An 18,279-nucleotide genomic window follows, 5' to 3' on the forward strand; every position below is an offset into this window, starting at 1 on the left:
AAACGAGCTCTAGCCCCATCACACAAGCTGATCCCATCCCGTACTAAAATATTAAATAAAATAAAAAAATAATAATAAAAAAAACCCCGCAAGGTTACGTTGATCACCTGTGCGATGTTTTCGGATGGGCTATGAAAGCTATGTTTCTAAATGTTTCTCTCCGATGAATTTACTGATAGGCTACTCTTTTGATTAGATAGTAGGTATAAACTGGCACAAAGACGGTAAACAAATCACTTCAAAACTTGACTTACCATACAGCTTGTTGGACTGCGCTGTGTTCGGGTAGAGTGCAATGCGCGTCTGTCACCTCAGTGCAGTGCTTGATCACTTATCTGGTGTCAGTCCAATTATCAACGTTCAAAGTTCATGGACGGCGGCTCATTCATGCTTCCCCCGCCAGTCATTAGAAATGTTTATGGCAAAACTCTACGAAGGCCGTGTAATAACGTCCGTGGTCTGACATGATGTCACCATTATACTTACAGGGAACAAAGAACAGTGCTCAGAGATCCCTTTCACGATTCTGAATTAATTATCATCAAGCAAAAGTTACATAGGCCTATCATTCCAAAGGAGATGGGGGCAGATGTAGAATACATATGCCAAACAATAATAACAAATAATTCTCATGAGACAAAACGCCAAAATGTATAGGAAAAACAAATGTTTAATTGCCAAAAAGCAATCGCTATACAGAACATTATGGCAGTGGCAGTTCATGCAGAGTTCTCTTACATATATGCTGATCACTCTCCACTAACATAATACAGCAGAACATCTGAAACTGAACAGGTACAAAAGAAAACATGTATGTCCTTTTATACGAAGACAACAGATAATTGTTATTGGGTACACATCCCTGCTCCAACTTGCAATGACAAAGCATTAGAGCAAACACGGTAGTGTTATTTCAACACCCTATAGTCCTCTGAAAGCTGTGAGGTGGCAACTCCTAACCTACTATATAAAGTAACAGGTATCATGAGAAAGGAATAACACTGATCTTGTCAATATTCACATTAAAAAAAGAAAAAGAAATCCAGTTCTCAGAGAACGTAAAACTGCTATCAAAAGCCAATCAATTATATTTCAAACAAATGTTGATGTATAACTCCCATAAAGTGATGATTGTTTGGGCATTTATTTAGGTTTATTTAATCTACGTTTGTACACTATAGATGTCCTAGTCCTCTAGGAGAGTATGCATACTGTTCAGATAGTCGGACAAGTCACTTGATGTCTGCAGACAAAGATCTGTTTGAGTGTATTAGTCTTCCAGCTCAGATCAATGCACTCATGGTCTGAACCAAAGATTCTAGATCTACAGCGCTATGAGTTAAAGCTAAAGTTAGAGCTCTGCTCTAAAATCTTTGGTTTGGACTATACAGAACTTGACCATCCTCTTCTCCCACCCGATCCTCACGATGTCATTTGATCTTCATGTCTCCATGGATTCGCTGTCTCTGCTGTCTCGTGCTGCGGCGGGCTCTGGAGGTTCTGCGTCCTGCAGCAATGACATGTCAAGCTCTGGCAGAGGGGGTCTCCAAAATAGGAATGTGTTGAAAGTACTCAAGTCCTCATCTGCTTTTTCTGTCACCTGGAAAACATAGAAGAATTGACACATTCTTGTAAACATCACATTGTGTGAGTGAGCATGGTGTAAAAAGTTCTGAATAACAATTTAGGAATAAAAAACAATACTGAGCATTGTCTACATCTCACACACCCATTACTTAAATTGTTTCTGTTATCAAAAGGCCTAATAGCCTACTCAGAATCATGAATGGTGGTAAACTAGATCAGTTGTGTTAAGCGCATCACCACTAGGGATACGGGATTGAGCAGCTAGCAACATAGATCTTCAGCGACACCATGTGATGCACAATGCGCGTTACATTCCTTTAAAATATGTTCTCATAGCCAGTTAGTCAGAAGCAGCTAAATCTACTAAACAAAAAGGTGACAAGATATTTGTTTACATTTGGAACATTTTCTGATCCTTGCAGCTGGGTCTCCTCGCGTGGGCGTTTCTTTGAAGCAACCTGCTGTGCAGACTGCACGCATGCCTCCTGGAACCTTCCAGAATTCTTCTCATTGTCAGTCAAGGCTGTCCAGCTCGTCTTGTTTTTAAAAGATCTCTTTCGCGGTCGAGACGACTCTTGCATTTCTCGGTCATCGAAAACATTTCGCTTTCTGCAATGGCTACTTAAGAAAGAGAGCAACGACGGTGCGTCTGCGTCTTGGACAACTCGTAAAGCGGGCAACGCGGTGTCGTTGTTGTATAGGGACTGGAAGCACAGTCTTTTATGAGGCGAGTCATGGTAAATTGCTCCCTCTGCCCTCCTTTTCGTCATATGTGCAGATCACAGAAGCCTACTCAAATTCAATTTGCACCTGCACTTCTATCGTTACCAGAGATGCAGTGCCAGTACCTGTGGCGCGTTTACAACCTTTAAGTGACGTCGAAAGTTGATGTCGTCACTTTCGTGCGCCAACCAGCTGCTCCATGGCTCCCTCTAGTGGAATAGCAACAGTCCAGCGCCCGAAGAACATTTATGAAATTCATCACGTATGCTTGCAGCAGTGCTTTCAAATAAACAGAGAAAGTGAGCATATATATAAAAACGTTCTGTTTATTGTAAAGTTGCCCATGATTTTCAGATATACTTCCGATATTCAATAATGTCCAATTGTATATTTAAGGGTAAAATAACTTGACATCAAATAGTGACAAGCTACTCACATCCAAATCAGCACCTCAGGCTAGCACCCTGAAATGCCAAAGAAGATTGCCCGGCCAATGTTTCTCTGTGGGTACACTGTAAGAAAATAAATAAACACGGACAGAAACATGTCCTCCAAGAAGTGTGCAACAGAGGAACCCACACTATAAAGGGAGGACTACATAAAAGTGACAAGAGGCACCTAAATGTGGCATATTATGTCCTTAGAAGCTAAGAAACGCCATTTTTCAAATGCAATGCAAGTGTCTGTTATAATGGCTTCGCAGAGGATGATTTTCCCGTCCATGATGACAAAAGCTTGAGTGGAATCAATGGCTTGTGCTTTAGAGTTTCAACCTTCTAGAGCACGGTGATTCTCAGGATATTCGGGTTCTCAGTGGGATGTCATGTGGCAGCCTGGTTGCTTCCTTCTGTTTGCTGTTGCTCCTCCTGGTGGCTGTCTCCCCAGTCCTGCTGGCCATTGCACAGATGGACTGGTTTCCGCATCACAAAAAACACACAGTCGTACAAGTACTTGAGCATGGAGCGGTCATTCTCTGTGTACGTTGTGGGGACTGACTCTCTTTCCGTCTGCAAGATTAAACACAAAGAAAGATCATGACACTTTGCCACAAATTCTGCCATGTTAGTACAGGTGTCAAGTCTTACAGGATTAAATTACAACAGGGAAGTGAAGACAAATCTAAAACGGCGTTCCTCATACATTTAACTTTCTAAAAAGTTCAGAAAATACTTTCCCGACAATACCACACAATTATACCCTCCTTTATCTTGTCTATTATGTATCAATTTACATACAGGTCCTGGTCATATAATTAGAATAGAAAGTTGATTCCATTCAAAAAGTGAAACGTGTATATTATATTAATTTAGTTGTCAGTTATAATAATCAAAATTAAAATGAAATATATCAGTCTGTGTGGAATGACTAGTGTATACATTATACAGGTTTCACTTTCTGAATGGAATTACTGAAATAAATAAACTTTTTCATTAATTCTAATTACATGACCAGCACCTGTATTCTCAAATATTTGCACATCAATATTTTTCATTCCAGCTACATTTTTACAAGGCACAGACAAGATGGATTTTGTAAAAAGTAATTGATCACTCATCCGACAGCGAGCTGTAGTTTTGGTCTGATTTTACTGCACTGAAGCGATGTGCAAATACCAGTGCCACTAGTGCTAATTATATGCGCTGATTTGTGACAGATTATTAGTTGCATTTCAGTGAACATCAGTAGTAAAAAAAAAGACAGGCAATATTGGAATTAGCCACAGAGTGATCCTTAATTCAGTCAACCTATTTTCTAATATTTTCAATGCGAGAAAAAGGAAAACAGATTGAAAAATGGATCCAACTCCTCCTCCACCATCCCTACATTATGATGTAATATGCAACTCCCAAGAGTTAAGATTTACCTCCAGCTGAAATCCATACTTCAAGATGGCAGCCTTTATGTCTTCATAGCTTAGCTCAATGGAAAGTTCATTTGCCATATTTTCAAAATGGTACAGTAGTGGTCCTAAATGAGAGAATGCAGATATGCTCATTAGTATCCCAAGGAAGAAAGTGTTACAGACATACGCCAACATTAGGGTGCATCAAGTGCCCCTCTTTCTCTCAAAAACTCTTCTGTGGTGGATAATATGATGCCAATTGATGAATAAACACCAAATATGAAGTTTGGTGAAGATTGAGAATGATCTAGGGGCACCACAATGCACCTTCATTTTGACAATATTTCATATTTTATGGCCTATTTTTATTATTTTCCCATCATTTTCTTTGAACTACATTTAAACAGCAGCATGTATTTTGAATGTCATGTACATTTGTTGGTGAACATTGTACATTTTCCCTAGCACATAACATGAGGCATATGAGAAAGAAAACTAGTCAGCGGTACCACCTGCAACCTCCAACGTCTGGGAAATAAGTTTACTTGACGTCTACCCCAGAGTTAGAGGACACGTGCCCTTGTCTTCTATGTGCATGTAATAACCCAATTTGAAACTGCTCCCTTTTAGTTCTAGCAAAGATCCTTCATTACTGACAAGCTAGAGCAACATAATGCATCTCTATGGAAGCAAAATTCGAACAGTTCCTGTCTGCTTAAAGAGGCGTGTCGCAAAGACATCATATTGGGATATCGATCGGCAAGCAGTTCAGTTCAAATGTAACATCACTTTCTAGGTCTGCTTAAAGGGGGATATCGCCCCCCTCCCCTTTGCGAAAACAGAACGCGGAAATGTTCGAACGTTTGCGCCTCTCGCTCCGCTTTAACCCTCTGTGGTTCTAGGCTGCAACTCACAGAGTTATGCTAAGTTAGGCTCACCATGTAGGACTGAGTTACTGCACACAGAGAGAAAAGAAAAGGGTATGTATCCTCTTATCTCACGGGGTAAACAGTAACCTCAAATAACCTCATTTTCAAAACGACATATTAATTTATTATTTTGAACTCAATTCAAACAATTCAAACAAACAATTAGTCATTAGTCATTACTGGAGGAGTCACTGAAAGACACTGACCTAAATTGATCCAGACCCCACCAGGTTTAAGAATGTTCCAGATGGTCTCAACATAGTCAATAACATTGTGGGCAGTGTCGATAAAGAAACAGGTGGCTATGCAATCCCAGGAATCTGCAAGGAAATAAAGCATTTCTCTGTAAGAAAAATCCCCAGAGGTATGAGAACTTGGCTACATGCCATGTCAGATCTTCCTCCACAAATGAAATAACACATTAAATATAATTTTCCTTCACTTTCTTTCATTTCTTGGAGGCCAAACTCCTAAAGGATTAATAAATACAAAAAAAAAAAATGGCAATAACTTGAAATAAAATAGTTTGCAGTATTTAAAGGTGCCCTGTCACACGTATTTCAAGACTTTGTGGTAATGTCTAAAGTTCTACGATGGACTGGAAAACTGCCTTGGTTACCTTGTTTCAAGTCATTCTAGCACGGAATAGAAAGCCCGTAGGCAGTTCTCATACAGTCAACTAGCTAAGCTGCTTGACTATGGTTGGCTAACAGCTAGTTGGTTTCATCCATAGCATGACAGCTTGGCGACAGCTGTTATCAACTCATTTTAGCTTCATGGCATGAACTTAGCAAGTGCTAACATTGTCCAAATGGACATAAATCCTGCTAGGCCAGCGAGTGCATTAAACCTGTGTAACATAACACTTCCTTGAGTTGACAACTGGAACTGCCGCAGGCTTCAACTGAACTCGCCAAAGTTGATAAAATCACTTTCTTCAAAATTAGAACTAATTTTGAATTAAAATGAATTAACTGAAGCCAATTCTTGGGCAACATCTGCATTGTTGAAGTTCTATTCGTTGATGTTCAGTCATCCTTTTTCTTGTCAGTGGCTAGAGCTGATAGAGGAGGTAGCAGTTCATTTTCACATTCATGGCATAACACAAACACATATGGATCTAACTCATTAAAAAAAAAAAAAAAAATTTAAAAACTACAAGTAAAAACTGAGGCAGGTCACCTTTAAGGGAACATTAGCCTGGCTATCACCTGACTAAGCTCAATCTTTTGAGATTGAACATTAGTCTGGAGAGTCTGTGCTGCATTGAGTCTGTGCTGCACAAGAGGTGGGATCAATGGGCATAGTTCAAATGATACTGTATGCATTTCGCCAATCTGACCAACGATCCAGGTGCACCTGGTGGGTAAGCCAGATTGTGATTGGTTCTAGTAAACGTGGACAGGAAGCAATAAGCCAATTAACCAAAGTTACCATAATGTAACCATACCATAGTTACCATTTTCAAATTCTAAATGGCTCAAACCATGCCAAAATTCCACCACATTGGCTGAAAATGTTCAGCCCCGTGTCTAGCATGTAAACGAAATTTGGCTAAGAATGAGGTCACTCACCTGGTTCAGTGTACACTTCCTGGAAGTCTCCTGCCACCATGGAGAAGTTGGCGCTTTCCGGTAGACTCTGTGGGTCGACATCCGGGAAGGCAACGGGCCTAATCTGGTCTGAGGACCGTTTATTATTGCTGAACTGGTGCACCCAAGGGTACAGGGTCATAGAGTTCTCCTTCTCACACCTGAGAGGGAATGCATGCAAAGGCTGGTCTTAAGACTGGCAGATATACTAGCGCCTCCCATTGCTGTGCTGTGCTGGTCCTGCCTGCCTGCCTGCCCTCTTCTGGCTGTTTTCAGGCCAGTCAGAGCTTTTGAGGATGGACCAGTTCATCCACATCTACAAAGGAGAGCACATCGCTCAGACTTCAGAAGGAAACCACACAAACGTGTTCATGCAGGGCGCGCTGTCTGGGGGATTCTTAAACATGTGTGTTAAAGTTAAGACTCTCTGAAGGGCTCAGACAATATGGTGAGCACGAGGTCTCTCAGTTCGGTTTGGAGTTTTGATTACACACCAATACCAGCAATTTACGGAGTATGATCTGCTTTATGCAGTCACCACAGTTTATTCAATAACAACAGCAACATGTGCAAATGCACAGATTCAAATGCATTACGCACTAAACACTGTAAGTAGAGGGATACCTGTTGAGCACAAAATGGGAGGAGAAGAGCATGAAGAAGCTCCACTCGTTCCCCTGGCAGGTGTAGCCCAGACGTGCAATTTCCCACGCTAGCCGACCCAAACCAGCACCAGGCACAAGGACGCTGACCTCCGACACATCACTACCAACACAAGGAAATTTACAGAGACATTTAACATGTGCGCAAAACAAAACAAAAAAACACTTCAAATTCGGTCACACCGTACCACGTGCCTCTCATTCGTCTTTTTTATCTATCCTCCCTTCCTTCCTCGGTCCTCGTTCCCACTGATCTAGATAAGGAATGATGGGGCGGCAACAATGGGATAGTCTATCCAGTGTTCTTTATAGATCAGTGGGAACGAGCCGGAGGGAGGACCAAGGAGGGAAGGAAGGAAGGGAGGGAGGATAGATAAAAAGACGAATGAGAGGCACCCTGTGTCATGTGGACGCACCACTGGTCTGCCGGAAATTGTCTCTGTATCTCCTCAATGAGCGGCATGTAGCAGGAGTCTCTCTCAGCCTTGCCAGTGTCGCTCCAGTCCCGTACAAACTGCTTGATGGTAGATTTGAGCTTGTCCATGTCAAACGTGGAAGAAGGTCGCATCTTCCTCTGTTCGTCCTGAAACATGCATCAGCAGCACACAGTAGTAAAGTAGACCCGATAGCGTACATGCATAACAGGATCGCCATCGTGCTGTAGCGCTACTTTACTGACATACTGACTATTAAGAGACTATTAAAATACGTTTTTTTTTTCAACTCACAAGGCCTTCGGCTTTCAGATACAAACAAATTTGAAAAGTCCATCTTTAATGGGGGGGGGGGACGACTCACATATTCACCATACTCCATGTTTTCAAACATGTGGTCGCAGTTGTGAATGATTGCTTGCAGCACATCCTGGTTGTGGTCAACGCAGTGGCGGATCCTTTCCAGGTTGGGCAGGAACTGTGAGAGAAGCTGCTGATGGTGCTGGGGAAGGCACAGGAACTGCCGCTCTGCCCGGTTCACCCGCTCCTGCACATGGACTCTAAAGACGCGCACGCACAAGAGAAAGAGAAAGAGAGAGAGAGAGAATGAGAGAGAGAATAAAAGAGCAGATACAAAACTAGCAAGGCAACCCCAATGTTTTTTTTTTTTAAAAAACAACTTTCATTTGTTTACTTATTTGTTTGTTTTAGCCTTTGATCTATACACAGTTAATATATATTTCCGAAACCCAAACATTGAACTGTTAGACATTCAAAAGTTTAGAGGGTCACATTAAGTATATCTGTAAAGATTACTGGATTTTAGGTTCATCCTGAAACTTCACCCGATAGCCAAATAACCCTGACTTTTTGTGAGAAGTGTATTCCTACTATTCTATACTTAAATGTTTATTTATGTTATACATTTTCTATTTGATATTTACATTCATTTACTTGGCTTGATGCTTTTATCCAAAAGGAGTAATACATTGCAAAGAAGACGTGTACATTGGGTGTGTGCTGCCATTGAGGGTGTGAAAGCAAGCACATTTCACTACACCTACTGTAAGCCTTAACTAACCAGTATGTACACCCCCATGAGTAATTCTTGTCCAGGGCAACAATGTGAAGTCTTTAAAGGTGGTCTAATTTTTTTGTGTGCGTGCAACTATAATCGTGGTCATACCTTACATTCCCCTCAGGGTTTATTCATTCAGGTCAACCCAAGCTCATTTAATCTCTCTCTCCAATTTTGCTGGAGTCTTTGACGTTTTGTCTATACGCCAAAGAATGGCAAAATGGGAGAAATGATACATATGAAACAGGGAACATGATGTGACTGAAATAAGTCCACTAACAAGAACATATTGCAAAAAAAGTTATGATCTCTCCTACTCTGCGTAGGATTTCAGTAGTGACTCATAGCGACTAGTCACTGAACTGAAAATAGACTGGAATCTACTTGTGCCTACACATCTGTGTGGGTAGATGTATTCAGGACGCACATTTTCCACCTGGACAATATAATGGTAACGTACTTTTGTACTGGACGAGGGGAGGTTTTCATTTTACACTGTAGCCTGCTCCAAAAAAATATTTCGGCAACAGTGAACAACAAAGTCAATGGTCCACCGCAACATAACTCACTGTAATAACACAGCTGCCACATTGTCCATGTGGGAAGAGTATTCTACTTTCGAACAAAATGTTACAACGTCGCTTACTAATGAATCGATATATAACTTTACCAAGACTCTAGCCAGGGCGCGTTAGTCTACCCAAATGCTTTTCAAAAAGGATTTCGCCTGTTCCAGTAGCTGCTATCGTTCTTACTGTCATTTAATAAAGAAACTGGCGTTACGTTGACGCTGTATGACATTAACGTAACAGCTTTATTTTTGCTACATCGCCGCCTACAAAATGACAACGCTGCTCGTTCGCTAGCATGCTAGTTGTGGAAGTCGTTACAGACATCCAAGTGAATAATGTCCAGACAAAGCAAAAACATCCCCAGTTATACTTCGCTGAAGCGTTTGACTATGCCAATTTGACATTTTTAGCCAGCTAATAATTGTGCTAGCTATACTACTCATGTTAGCTAGCTAGCTAGCTACGCATACGTCTGTGTAAGTTACAACAAATACCTGTAATATCTAAATGCATCGATAACTTTCCAAAAGTGTTGTCTTTCGAGTCTTGATTCCTCTTCGGGAGAACATTTTATTCGTTCGCGATAAAAATATCCTTCTTCTTTCATGTTACCCCCTTCCCCCGTGTTTTCAGCCATGGCAGGAAATCAACAACCACAATCACTGGAGTTCTGTGACGTTAGGCATAAGCAATCGAAAAAAAATGCCTTGCGCATGCACGCTGATGGATTTCAGCATAATCGATAAGTTCTTATGTGTTAGTGAGGCCCATTTACACCAAAATCGGCGCATTTTTATCTGTGAGAATTTTTTTTCCATAGAGTACAGAAGTAGGCTATGGGACTTTTTATTTGAAGTTGGAAACAAAAGTTGCCATTTTATTGAACAAAAGTTTGCATGCAAAATATAAATCATCCTGTTCCATAGGCTAAATCTCTCAATAATATTCAGAATTTCTGAACTCTACCTACTTCACATTACAACCTTATTTTTTTGCTGGGTTAACTACTTTTCCCAAAAACAAGATGCTTCTTGTGTCACGGTTTGAGATCAAAACCATAAATGGACGATCAAATGTGATTGTTTCAGCATGTCTGACAGACAAAGGCATGAAACCCACTCCTGTAGCTGCAGTTGCTGTGGACCCAGTCTCATCTACATCAAGAGTGGCTTTCTGTATGACCTGAAAGAGATGAGAGAGATCCCATTAACCATAGAATGAGGAAATCCAATCAAAAGCTTAAAATACTCATCAAGCAAACCATTAGGCCTATCCTACAGATTCCGGACATAGGGGCAGTACAATTATGCAGGGCAAAACCTGGGTATACTTACCTCAGACACAAGAACAGGGTCATCAGCAATGCCACTAAAGTTGGCACTATAGCTGAAAATGTCTGCCATGCCCATTCCACTCAGGAGGCTTCTGAGGGAATATGATGTTTCAATGGACAACTTTGGGATAGACACCGCGACGTACCTGAAGAAGAAAGGTAAAATAGTCAAACCTGTCTTGGACATCGTCTTTCATGTGAACTAGACATTTTAGACAGGTTTTAAGATACATTTTAGACAGGTTTTGGATACCACCAAAATACAGTTATCTAAATGGCCTGATTGTAAACAAATAACCTAAATAACCTGCTAACTCCAATGTGCGATCTAATTAGAATTACATATAAGATTAAGACTGTTAGGGGTTATTGCAACAGTATACCTTTCCTTCATCCATCTGTGCCATTTGGCCACATGATCTGGGCATACAACATCCTCTAGACCAGTCAGACCATTCTCAGGAAGCAGAAGCATCATAGAAACTGATTTGGTGTAAGGGAGCCGAAGAACAGTGCTGGATAGCTCCTGGTCATGGTACACATCATAGTCATGCCTCTTCATCATCATCTTCACTGGTACACTTGTTGTGTCATTCACCTTAAATAATCCATCTTTGGTCATTTCAGGATCGAAAGGACTCTCCCATTTACCTACAAATTAACAACAAATACATATACATAAAACCATTGATGTAGTAGACAAAAGATAACAAAGAAAAGAAGGATTGTTTCTCCTCAAAGAACAAGATCTATTATCATACCTTTAAAATATATATAGCTAACAAGGTACATCACAGTTGCTGGGTCAAGTTGGTCCACCAAGTTGCTAATTTTTCCATTTGTCTTAGTCTTTACATAGTCATTGATCATTTTAGCAGCCTCTGTATTCTTGGTGAAATCTGTTGCAAAGCCCTCAGAGAGATAGAAGGTCTTCAGATCTTCCAAAAATGAGGTTTTTGGCTTGAAGGTGTCACTGACAAACAGTGCGCTTCCAGCATTCAAGTCAATTCCCTTTTGCTCATTGAGATTTTGCAGGATATCACGAAAACCTTCATGCACCCCCTCTTCGGTAATGTCAGAATTGTTGAGTGCCAGCCCATTGAAAAGTGTGTCGTATGTCTCGCCTCGGGCCCCAAGGGTCAATGCCGCTAGTGCAACCGACAAACTTACTGGAGAGAAAAAGACATTACTGTCCTGATACTCAGGCTGAGACACAATCTGCTTATACAGACTGAAGGCAAACATGCTGTTTGGGCGAGCTAGTTCCATAGTAGTACTGTTGCTTTGCCCATGGCCGTGCCCGTGGCCATGCCCATGTCCCCGACCATGTCCATGCCCTCGTCCATGCCCACGTCCACGTCCGCGTTCACCTTGCCCGTGTCCTCGTCCATGCCCATGCCCATGCCCATGTCCATGCCCGTGCCCACGTTCGTCATGCCCCTCTCTGCGCCCGTGTCCATGGTCATTTCCTCCATCTTTATGGCCCCCACAACTGGAGAGTGCCAGCACAGCAATTAGCAGACACAGGACTGCCTTCCCCATGTTTGACCTAGAAAACATTTAAGATGTTCAGAGACTTTGCTGCAAAACATCAGAGGCGGACATCCCGGGTCCAAAAAGTAAAAGCTACTTACTCCCCTTTGTTCCCTATGGGACATAAGGCTTCAAAAAGTTAAAGCTACTTGCTTACTCCTCTTTGTTCCCTATGGGACATTAGGCTATGTCTACAGTATAGACAGTATGCAAGGACTGCATGATAATCCACAGAAACCTTTTAAAAGCATATTGAATTTTAAAGCATAACATTCAGAGCATATTAACAGCATCATCAGCAGATAACAGCAATTGTATTATTGGTAGTGGATTGGGTTTCAGAGGAAGCATCATACAAATCTGTTTAAATGGAGGATCTACATTTTTATTTTCCTATGTCAAACTGAATATTTAATATATCAAGTTGCAATTATTTACTTATTTTTCCTGAGTGAATGTCCATTTCTTGTTTTAAAGTATTTAGTATCAAATGAATGAAAGTTTTATGCCCATAAATACATCAAGTATGTCACCACAATAAGAGTAGTATAGTACAGGAGAGGCCCTGAAAGGAAATCTAAAAAATATTTGCACAAATTGGCCAAAATAAATTGGTCTGAAAATATTGTCATTTTCAATTTTGGCAGAAATCTGATATTGTGCATCCCTAGCTTTTGACAATAACATTGCTCTCTATTGAAGCCACACTATAACAACACTTATTTCTGCAATATTTCAGCTATCACTGAGCAGCATTAGGGAGATTCTTGCAGCACTTACCTTCCAAAAAGGCAACTGGTGCTCCTGAATCCAAAGGATTTTCTGCTAATGCATATATGAACTGGTCCTACGTCTGGTCAGTCATCAACCTTTACACTGTTATCCTCTTTGTACACAGAGCTCACACCAATCATTAACTGTGACATCAATATCAGCATGTGGCATTAGGAACATTCCATTCATGTTCACATGGAACAAAATAGTTCCGCGACGAGAATGAGATGTGTCACGATCAGTGTTTTGATTTGCATCACAACTGTCTTATATACTTGAATTTCCCCTTGGGGATCAATAAAGTATCTATCTATCTATCTATCTACTGTAACATCAATCTTCACTTTGGAATCAAGAGATTGAGCGTTACCCATGGCGTGACAAAAATCTGGAGTGTGTGTAATTTCAGACATTATTGACATGCTAGCAAAGGCACAAAAAGTTTTGATTTTCATCACAACTCTTACATAGCATCAGTGTTCACTTTGGAATCTGTGCCAACCAGGATAGAAAACCCCAGTGAGCCATCCCCAATGTGATCATTACACTAGTGGTCAATTCAGTAAACCAATGAAGTTACAATCTTAAAAAAAAAAAACTCCAAATATGTTTAAAAGAAGAGAACAGGTAACAGGAAGGCTTATCAATCTTTGTGCAAGTTGTTGAAATCGGACTTTCAGGCTTCCTTCTTATCATGGTGTGTCCATGTGAATGGCCAACATCATCTACACTCTCGATACGTTTTCCAGAGCCATAGAAAGAGAGTTGCGACACTCTTTGATGTCGCTGCCACATGATCAAAAGTTCCAAAAAACCTGCGCTGAATGGCTGAATCGCAGGAGGGTGGGAAGTATTTCTGGATGTTGGAGTGTATAATCAATTAACTCATTGACTACTGACCGAGAGATTGGCTGTTAATAGTTCCAAAACTCCCATAACCTGGAAACTGGCATGGGAAAGCGCTGCCATTTTTTCCCACGGTCTCTTATGGGAGTGTCACCCCTCTGAGGTTCTCTAGCAACAAATGCCACTTTAATGCAATTCAGCCACCACTGTTAATCACCATGATGGAATAACTATATGACCTCTGATGGGTTCATTACAATCCTTTATTCAGATTATAGTGTTTTCACAAAAGAGGACATGATGTATTGCATGAGGATTTCTGGTTAAATCACAAATATGCTTTGGACCCTGTTCTTTGGGGGTCCAAAGAATTAGGAATAACATAGACACACATGTAGTGCAAGAAAAGCATTACATTGGTCAGAAGCCACAGGAGTCTTACATTCAAAATGAGAGTGCAAAGGATCTTCAAAAATGACACAATTCGTTGCAGATTCAGAAACAAAATGCTTCAACAACATTTAAAGTTCACCTGACCATTCTCAAGATAGGCTCTCCCTGCATATGATCCATAGATTAGCCACTGCAGCCAATTTACTCACCTACCCTGCGCTAGAGTAGTCCTGTTTATTCTATAATGTCTGAAACACTGATGTATTTCTTAACATGCAAAAAATGGTGTAATTTTGTACACATTTACAATCTTATTTTTTTGCTGGGTTAACTACTTTTCCCAAAAACAAGATGCTTCTTGTGTCACGGTTTGAGATCAAAACCATAAATGGACGATCAAATGTGATTTTATAAGTTGCAGACATAGGCATAAAACCCACTCCTGTAGCTGCTGTTGCTGTAGACCCAGTCTCATCTACATCAAGAGTGGCTTTCTGTATGACCTTGAAGAGATGAGAGAGATCCCGTTAACCAGAATGAGGAAATCCAATCAAAAGCTTCAAATACTCATCAAGCAAACCATTATCCTACAGATTCCGGACATAGGGGCAGTACAATTATGCAGGGCAAAACCTGGGTATAGCCTACTTACCTCAGACACAAGAACAGGGTCATCAGCAATGCCACTAAAGTTGGCACTATAGCTGAAAATGTCTGCCATGCCCATTCCACTCAGGAGGTTTCTGAGGGAATATGATGTTTCAATGGACAACTTTGGGATAGACACCACGACGTACCTGAAGAAGAAAGGTAAAATAGTCAAACCTGTCTTAGACATCGTCTTTCATGTTACAAGAACTTTTAGACAAGTCTTAAGATACCAACCAAAATACAGTATATCTAAATGGCCTGATTGTAAACAAATAACCTACTAAACTGCTAACTGCAATGTGCGATCTAATTAGAATTACATTTAAGATTAAGACTGTTATTGCAACAATACCTTTCCTTCATCCATCTATGCCATTTGGCCACATGATCTGGGCATACAACATCCTCTAGACCAGTCAGACCTTTGTCAGGAAGCAGAAGCATCATAGAAACTGATTTGGTGTAAGGGAGCCGAAGAACAGTGGTGGATAGCTCATAGTCACGGTACAGATCATACCGATCCATCTTAGTCATCATCTTCACTGGTACTCTTTTTGTGTCATTCACCTTAAATAATCCATCTTTGGTCTTTTCAGGATCGAAAGGAATCTCCCATTTACCTACAAAATAACAACAAATACATGTACATAAATAGAAATTGTTGATGTAGTTAGTAGATGCAACTGTATTGTAGATGTACTATAGATATGAAAGGTAAAAAAGAAAAGAAAGATTGTTTCCCCTTAAAGAACAAGATCTAATATCATAGGCCTACCTTTAAAATATATATAGCTAACAAGGTACATCACAGTTGCTGGGTCAAGTTGGTCCACCAAGTTGCTAATTTTTCCATTTGTCTTAGTCTTTACATAGTCATTGATCATTTTAGCAGCCTCTGTATTCTTGGTGAAATCTGTTGTGAAGCCCTCAGAGAGATAGAAGGTCTTCAGATCTTCCAAAAATGAGGCTTTTGGCTTGAAGGCGTCACTGACGAACAGTGCGCTTCCAGCATTCAAGTCAATTCCCTTTTGCTCATTGAGGTTTTGCAGGATATCACGAAAACCTTCATGCACCCCCTCTTCGGTAATGTCAGAATTGTTGAGTGCCAGCCCATTGAAAAGTGCGTCGTAGGTCTCGCCTCGGGCCCCAAGGGTCAATGCCGCTAGTGCAACCGACAAACTTACTGGAGAGAAAAAGACATTGCTGTCCTGATACTCAGGCTGAGACACAATCTGCTTATACAGACTGAAGGCAAACATGCTGTTTGGGCGAGCTAGTTCCATAGTACTGTTGCTTTGCCCATGCCCATGTCCATGCCCGTGCCCATGTTCGTCATGCCCCTCTCTGCGCCCGTGTCCATGGTCATTTCCGCCATCTTTATGGCCCCCACAACTGGAGAGTGCCAGCACAGCAATTAGCAGACACAGGACTGCCTCCCCCATGTTTGACCTAGAAAACATTTAAGATGTTCAGAGACTTTGCTGCAAAACATCAGAGGCGGACATCCCGGGTCCAAAAAGTAAAAGCTACTTACTCCCCTTTGTTCCCTATGGGACATAAGACTTCAAAAAGCAAAAGTCGTCCTGCCATAACCTATTCTTCCTTCCTGTGCACTTAACACAGGTGATATCACTAATTATCTGATCTACCTGGCAGCTAATAGGATGAGCTGATTTACTAAATGGTTGGATCAAATACTTGGCAGGACTTTTACTTTCTGAACCCGGGATGTCCGCCTCTGCAAAACTGTCTATAGACAGTATGCAAGGACTGCATGATAATCCACAGAAACCTTTTAAAAGCATATTGAATTCTCAAGCATAACATTCAGAGCATATTAACAGCACAAAGAAAATAAATATATGTTTTAGGAATGTACAAGAAATCTGTATCAGCAGATAACAGCTTAAAGGGATATTCCGCCATTTTTGGAAATACGCTCATTTTCCACCTCCCCTCGAGCAAAACAATCGACATTTACCTTGTTCCCGTTCATCCAGCCATTCTGTGAGTCTGGCGATACAACTTTTAGCTTCAGCCTAGCATAGATCACTGAATCGGATTAGACCATTAGCTTCTCGCCTGCTAGCTTCATGTTTAAAAGTGACTAAGATTTCTGATAATTTTCCCATTTAAAACGCGTCTCCTCTCAAGTTAGAAAGTGCAATAAGACCAACTGAAAATGAAACCTGGCGTTTTTTTAGGCTGATTTGACATGGAACTACACTCTCATCTGGCGTAATAATCAAGGCAACTTGCAAACGTACCATAGGCGCAGTGATATCGTACGCAGCATCTGAAAATAGTCCCCATAGACATCAAGCAGTAGTAGTGCCAGTAGCTGCAAGTTGCCTTGATTATTACGCCAGATGAGAATGTAGTTCCATGTCAAATCAGCCTAGAAAAACGGCAGGGTTCATTTTCAGTTGGTCTTATAGCACTTTCTAACTTGAGAGGACACACGTTTTAAATGGGAAAATTACCAGAAATATTAGTCACTTTTAAACATGAAGCTAGCAGGCGAGAAGCTAATGGTCTAATCCGATTCAATGATCTATGCTAGGCTGAAGCTAAAAGTTGTATCGCCAGACTCACAGAATGGCTGGATGAACGGGAACAAGGTAAATATCGATTGTTTTGCTCGAGGGAAGGTGGAAAATGAGCGTATTTCCAAAAATGGCGGAATATCCCTTTAATAATTGTATTATTGGTAGTGGTTTGGGTTTCAGAGGAAGCATCATACAAATCTGTTTAAATGGAGGATCTACATTTTTATTTTCCTATGTCAAACTGAATATTTAGCATATCAAGTTGCAATTATTTACTTATTTTTCCTGAGTGAATGTCCATTTCTTGTTTTAAAGTATTTAGTATCAAATGAATGAAAGTTTTATGCCCATAAATACAACAAGTATGCCACCACAATAACAGTAATAGTAGTACAGTAGAGGCCCTGAAAGGAAATATAAAAAATATTTGTGCAAATTGGCCAAAATAAATTGGTCTGAAAATATTGCCATTTTCAATTTTGGCAGAAATCCGATATTGTGCATCCCTAGTTTTTGACAATAACATTACTCTCTATTGAAGCTACACTATAACAACACTTAATTCTGCAATATTTCAGTTACCACTGAGCAGAATTAGGGAGATTCTTGCCACACTTACCTTCCAAAAAGGTAATCCAAAGGATTTTCTGCTACTGCATATATATGAACTGGTCCTACGTCTGGTCAGTCATCAACCTTTACACTGTTATCCTTTCTGTACACAGAGTTCACACCAATCATTAACTGTGACATCAATACGTTCATATGGAACAAAATAGT

General features: G+C 40.6%; 4 protein-coding genes across 5 annotated transcripts; all 4 read right to left on the minus strand.

Moving 5' to 3' along the window:
* Positions 1-652: 652 nt before the first annotated feature.
* wu:fa19b12 (uncharacterized protein LOC560551 homolog) lies at positions 653-2,454 on the minus strand. Its single transcript, XM_062542722.1, has 2 exons — positions 1,983-2,454; positions 653-1,600 (listed from the first exon to the last, which is right to left on the minus strand). Exons 1-2 carry the CDS (start codon positions 2,355-2,357, stop codon positions 1,442-1,444), a joined length of 534 nt encoding a protein of 177 aa, XP_062398706.1. The 5' UTR covers positions 2,358-2,454; the 3' UTR covers positions 653-1,441.
* Positions 2,455-2,618: 164 nt separating this feature from the next.
* Positions 2,619-10,139, minus strand: carnmt1 (carnosine N-methyltransferase 1). Of its 2 annotated transcripts, XM_062542721.1 has the most exons (9): positions 9,915-10,054; positions 8,957-9,046; positions 8,135-8,330; positions 7,753-7,919; positions 7,299-7,439; positions 6,657-6,835; positions 5,289-5,402; positions 4,175-4,278; positions 2,619-3,317 (listed from the first exon to the last, which is right to left on the minus strand). In XM_062542721.1, exons 3-9 carry the CDS (start codon positions 8,162-8,164, stop codon positions 3,132-3,134), a joined length of 921 nt encoding a protein of 306 aa, XP_062398705.1. In that variant the 5' UTR covers positions 8,165-8,330; positions 8,957-9,046; positions 9,915-10,054; the 3' UTR covers positions 2,619-3,131. The 2 variants fall into 2 exon arrangements, with proteins under 2 accessions (XP_062398705.1, XP_062398703.1); XM_062542719.1 differs by lacking the exon at positions 8,957-9,046 and having other exon boundaries at positions 9,915-10,139.
* A 124-nt stretch (positions 10,140-10,263) lies between these two features.
* Positions 10,264-13,214, minus strand: LOC134088655 (alpha-1-antitrypsin-like). The gene is made up of 5 exons (XM_062542723.1): positions 13,067-13,214; positions 11,515-12,302; positions 11,137-11,404; positions 10,755-10,899; positions 10,264-10,602 (listed from the first exon to the last, which is right to left on the minus strand). The coding sequence occupies exons 2-5, from the start codon at positions 12,293-12,295 to the stop codon at positions 10,405-10,407; spliced, it is 1,392 nt and encodes a 463-aa protein (XP_062398707.1). The 5' UTR covers positions 12,296-12,302; positions 13,067-13,214; the 3' UTR covers positions 10,264-10,404.
* A 941-nt stretch (positions 13,215-14,155) lies between these two features.
* Positions 14,156-18,187, minus strand: LOC134088656 (serine protease inhibitor A3N-like). The gene is made up of 5 exons (XM_062542724.1): positions 18,119-18,187; positions 15,726-16,399; positions 15,303-15,570; positions 14,952-15,096; positions 14,156-14,802 (listed from the first exon to the last, which is right to left on the minus strand). The coding sequence occupies exons 2-5, from the start codon at positions 16,390-16,392 to the stop codon at positions 14,611-14,613; spliced, it is 1,272 nt and encodes a 423-aa protein (XP_062398708.1). The 5' UTR covers positions 16,393-16,399; positions 18,119-18,187; the 3' UTR covers positions 14,156-14,610.
* Positions 18,188-18,279: the final 92 nt, after the last annotated feature.

Source organism: Sardina pilchardus, chromosome 8 (genome assembly GCF_963854185.1).
Source record: "Sardina pilchardus chromosome 8, fSarPil1.1, whole genome shotgun sequence".
NCBI lineage: Eukaryota > Metazoa > Chordata > Actinopteri > Clupeiformes > Clupeidae > Sardina > Sardina pilchardus.

What these genes read in the sequence shown, in the direction of transcription:
- wu:fa19b12 (XM_062542722.1), bottom strand. Translation starts at nt 2,357, where the DNA reads ATGACGAAAAGGAGGGCAGAGGGAGCAATTTACCATGACTCGCCTCAT. An exon ending in GATCAGAAAATGTTCCAAAT is followed by an intron (nt 1,601 to 1,982) that starts GTAAACAAATAT and finishes TATGTTTTCCAG; the next exon opens with GTGACAGAAAAAGCAGATGA.
- carnmt1 (XM_062542719.1), bottom strand. Translation starts at nt 10,057, where the DNA reads ATGGCTGAAAACACGGGGGAAGGGGGTAACATGAAAGAAGAAGGATAT. An exon ending in GATGCATTTAGATATTACAG is followed by an intron (nt 8,331 to 9,914) that starts GTATTTGTTGTA and finishes GCGCGTCTTTAG; the next exon opens with AGTCCATGTGCAGGAGCGGG. An exon ending in TGGGGTCTGGATCAATTTAG is followed by an intron (nt 4,279 to 5,288) that starts GTCAGTGTCTTT and finishes TCTCTCATTTAG; the next exon opens with GACCACTACTGTACCATTTT.
- LOC134088655 (XM_062542723.1), bottom strand. Translation starts at nt 12,295, where the DNA reads ATGGGGAAGGCAGTCCTGTGTCTGCTAATTGCTGTGCTGGCACTCTCC. An exon ending in TAGCTATATATATTTTAAAG is followed by an intron (nt 11,405 to 11,514) that starts GTATGATAATAG and finishes GTTAATTTGTAG; the next exon opens with GTAAATGGGAGAGTCCTTTC. An exon ending in ACCCTGTTCTTGTGTCTGAG is followed by an intron (nt 10,603 to 10,754) that starts GTAAGTATACCC and finishes CATCTCTTTCAG; the next exon opens with GTCATACAGAAAGCCACTCT.
- LOC134088656 (XM_062542724.1), bottom strand. Translation starts at nt 16,392, where the DNA reads ATGGGGGAGGCAGTCCTGTGTCTGCTAATTGCTGTGCTGGCACTCTCC. An exon ending in TAGCTATATATATTTTAAAG is followed by an intron (nt 15,571 to 15,725) that starts GTAGGCCTATGA and finishes GTTATTTTGTAG; the next exon opens with GTAAATGGGAGATTCCTTTC. An exon ending in ACCCTGTTCTTGTGTCTGAG is followed by an intron (nt 14,803 to 14,951) that starts GTAAGTAGGCTA and finishes CATCTCTTCAAG; the next exon opens with GTCATACAGAAAGCCACTCT.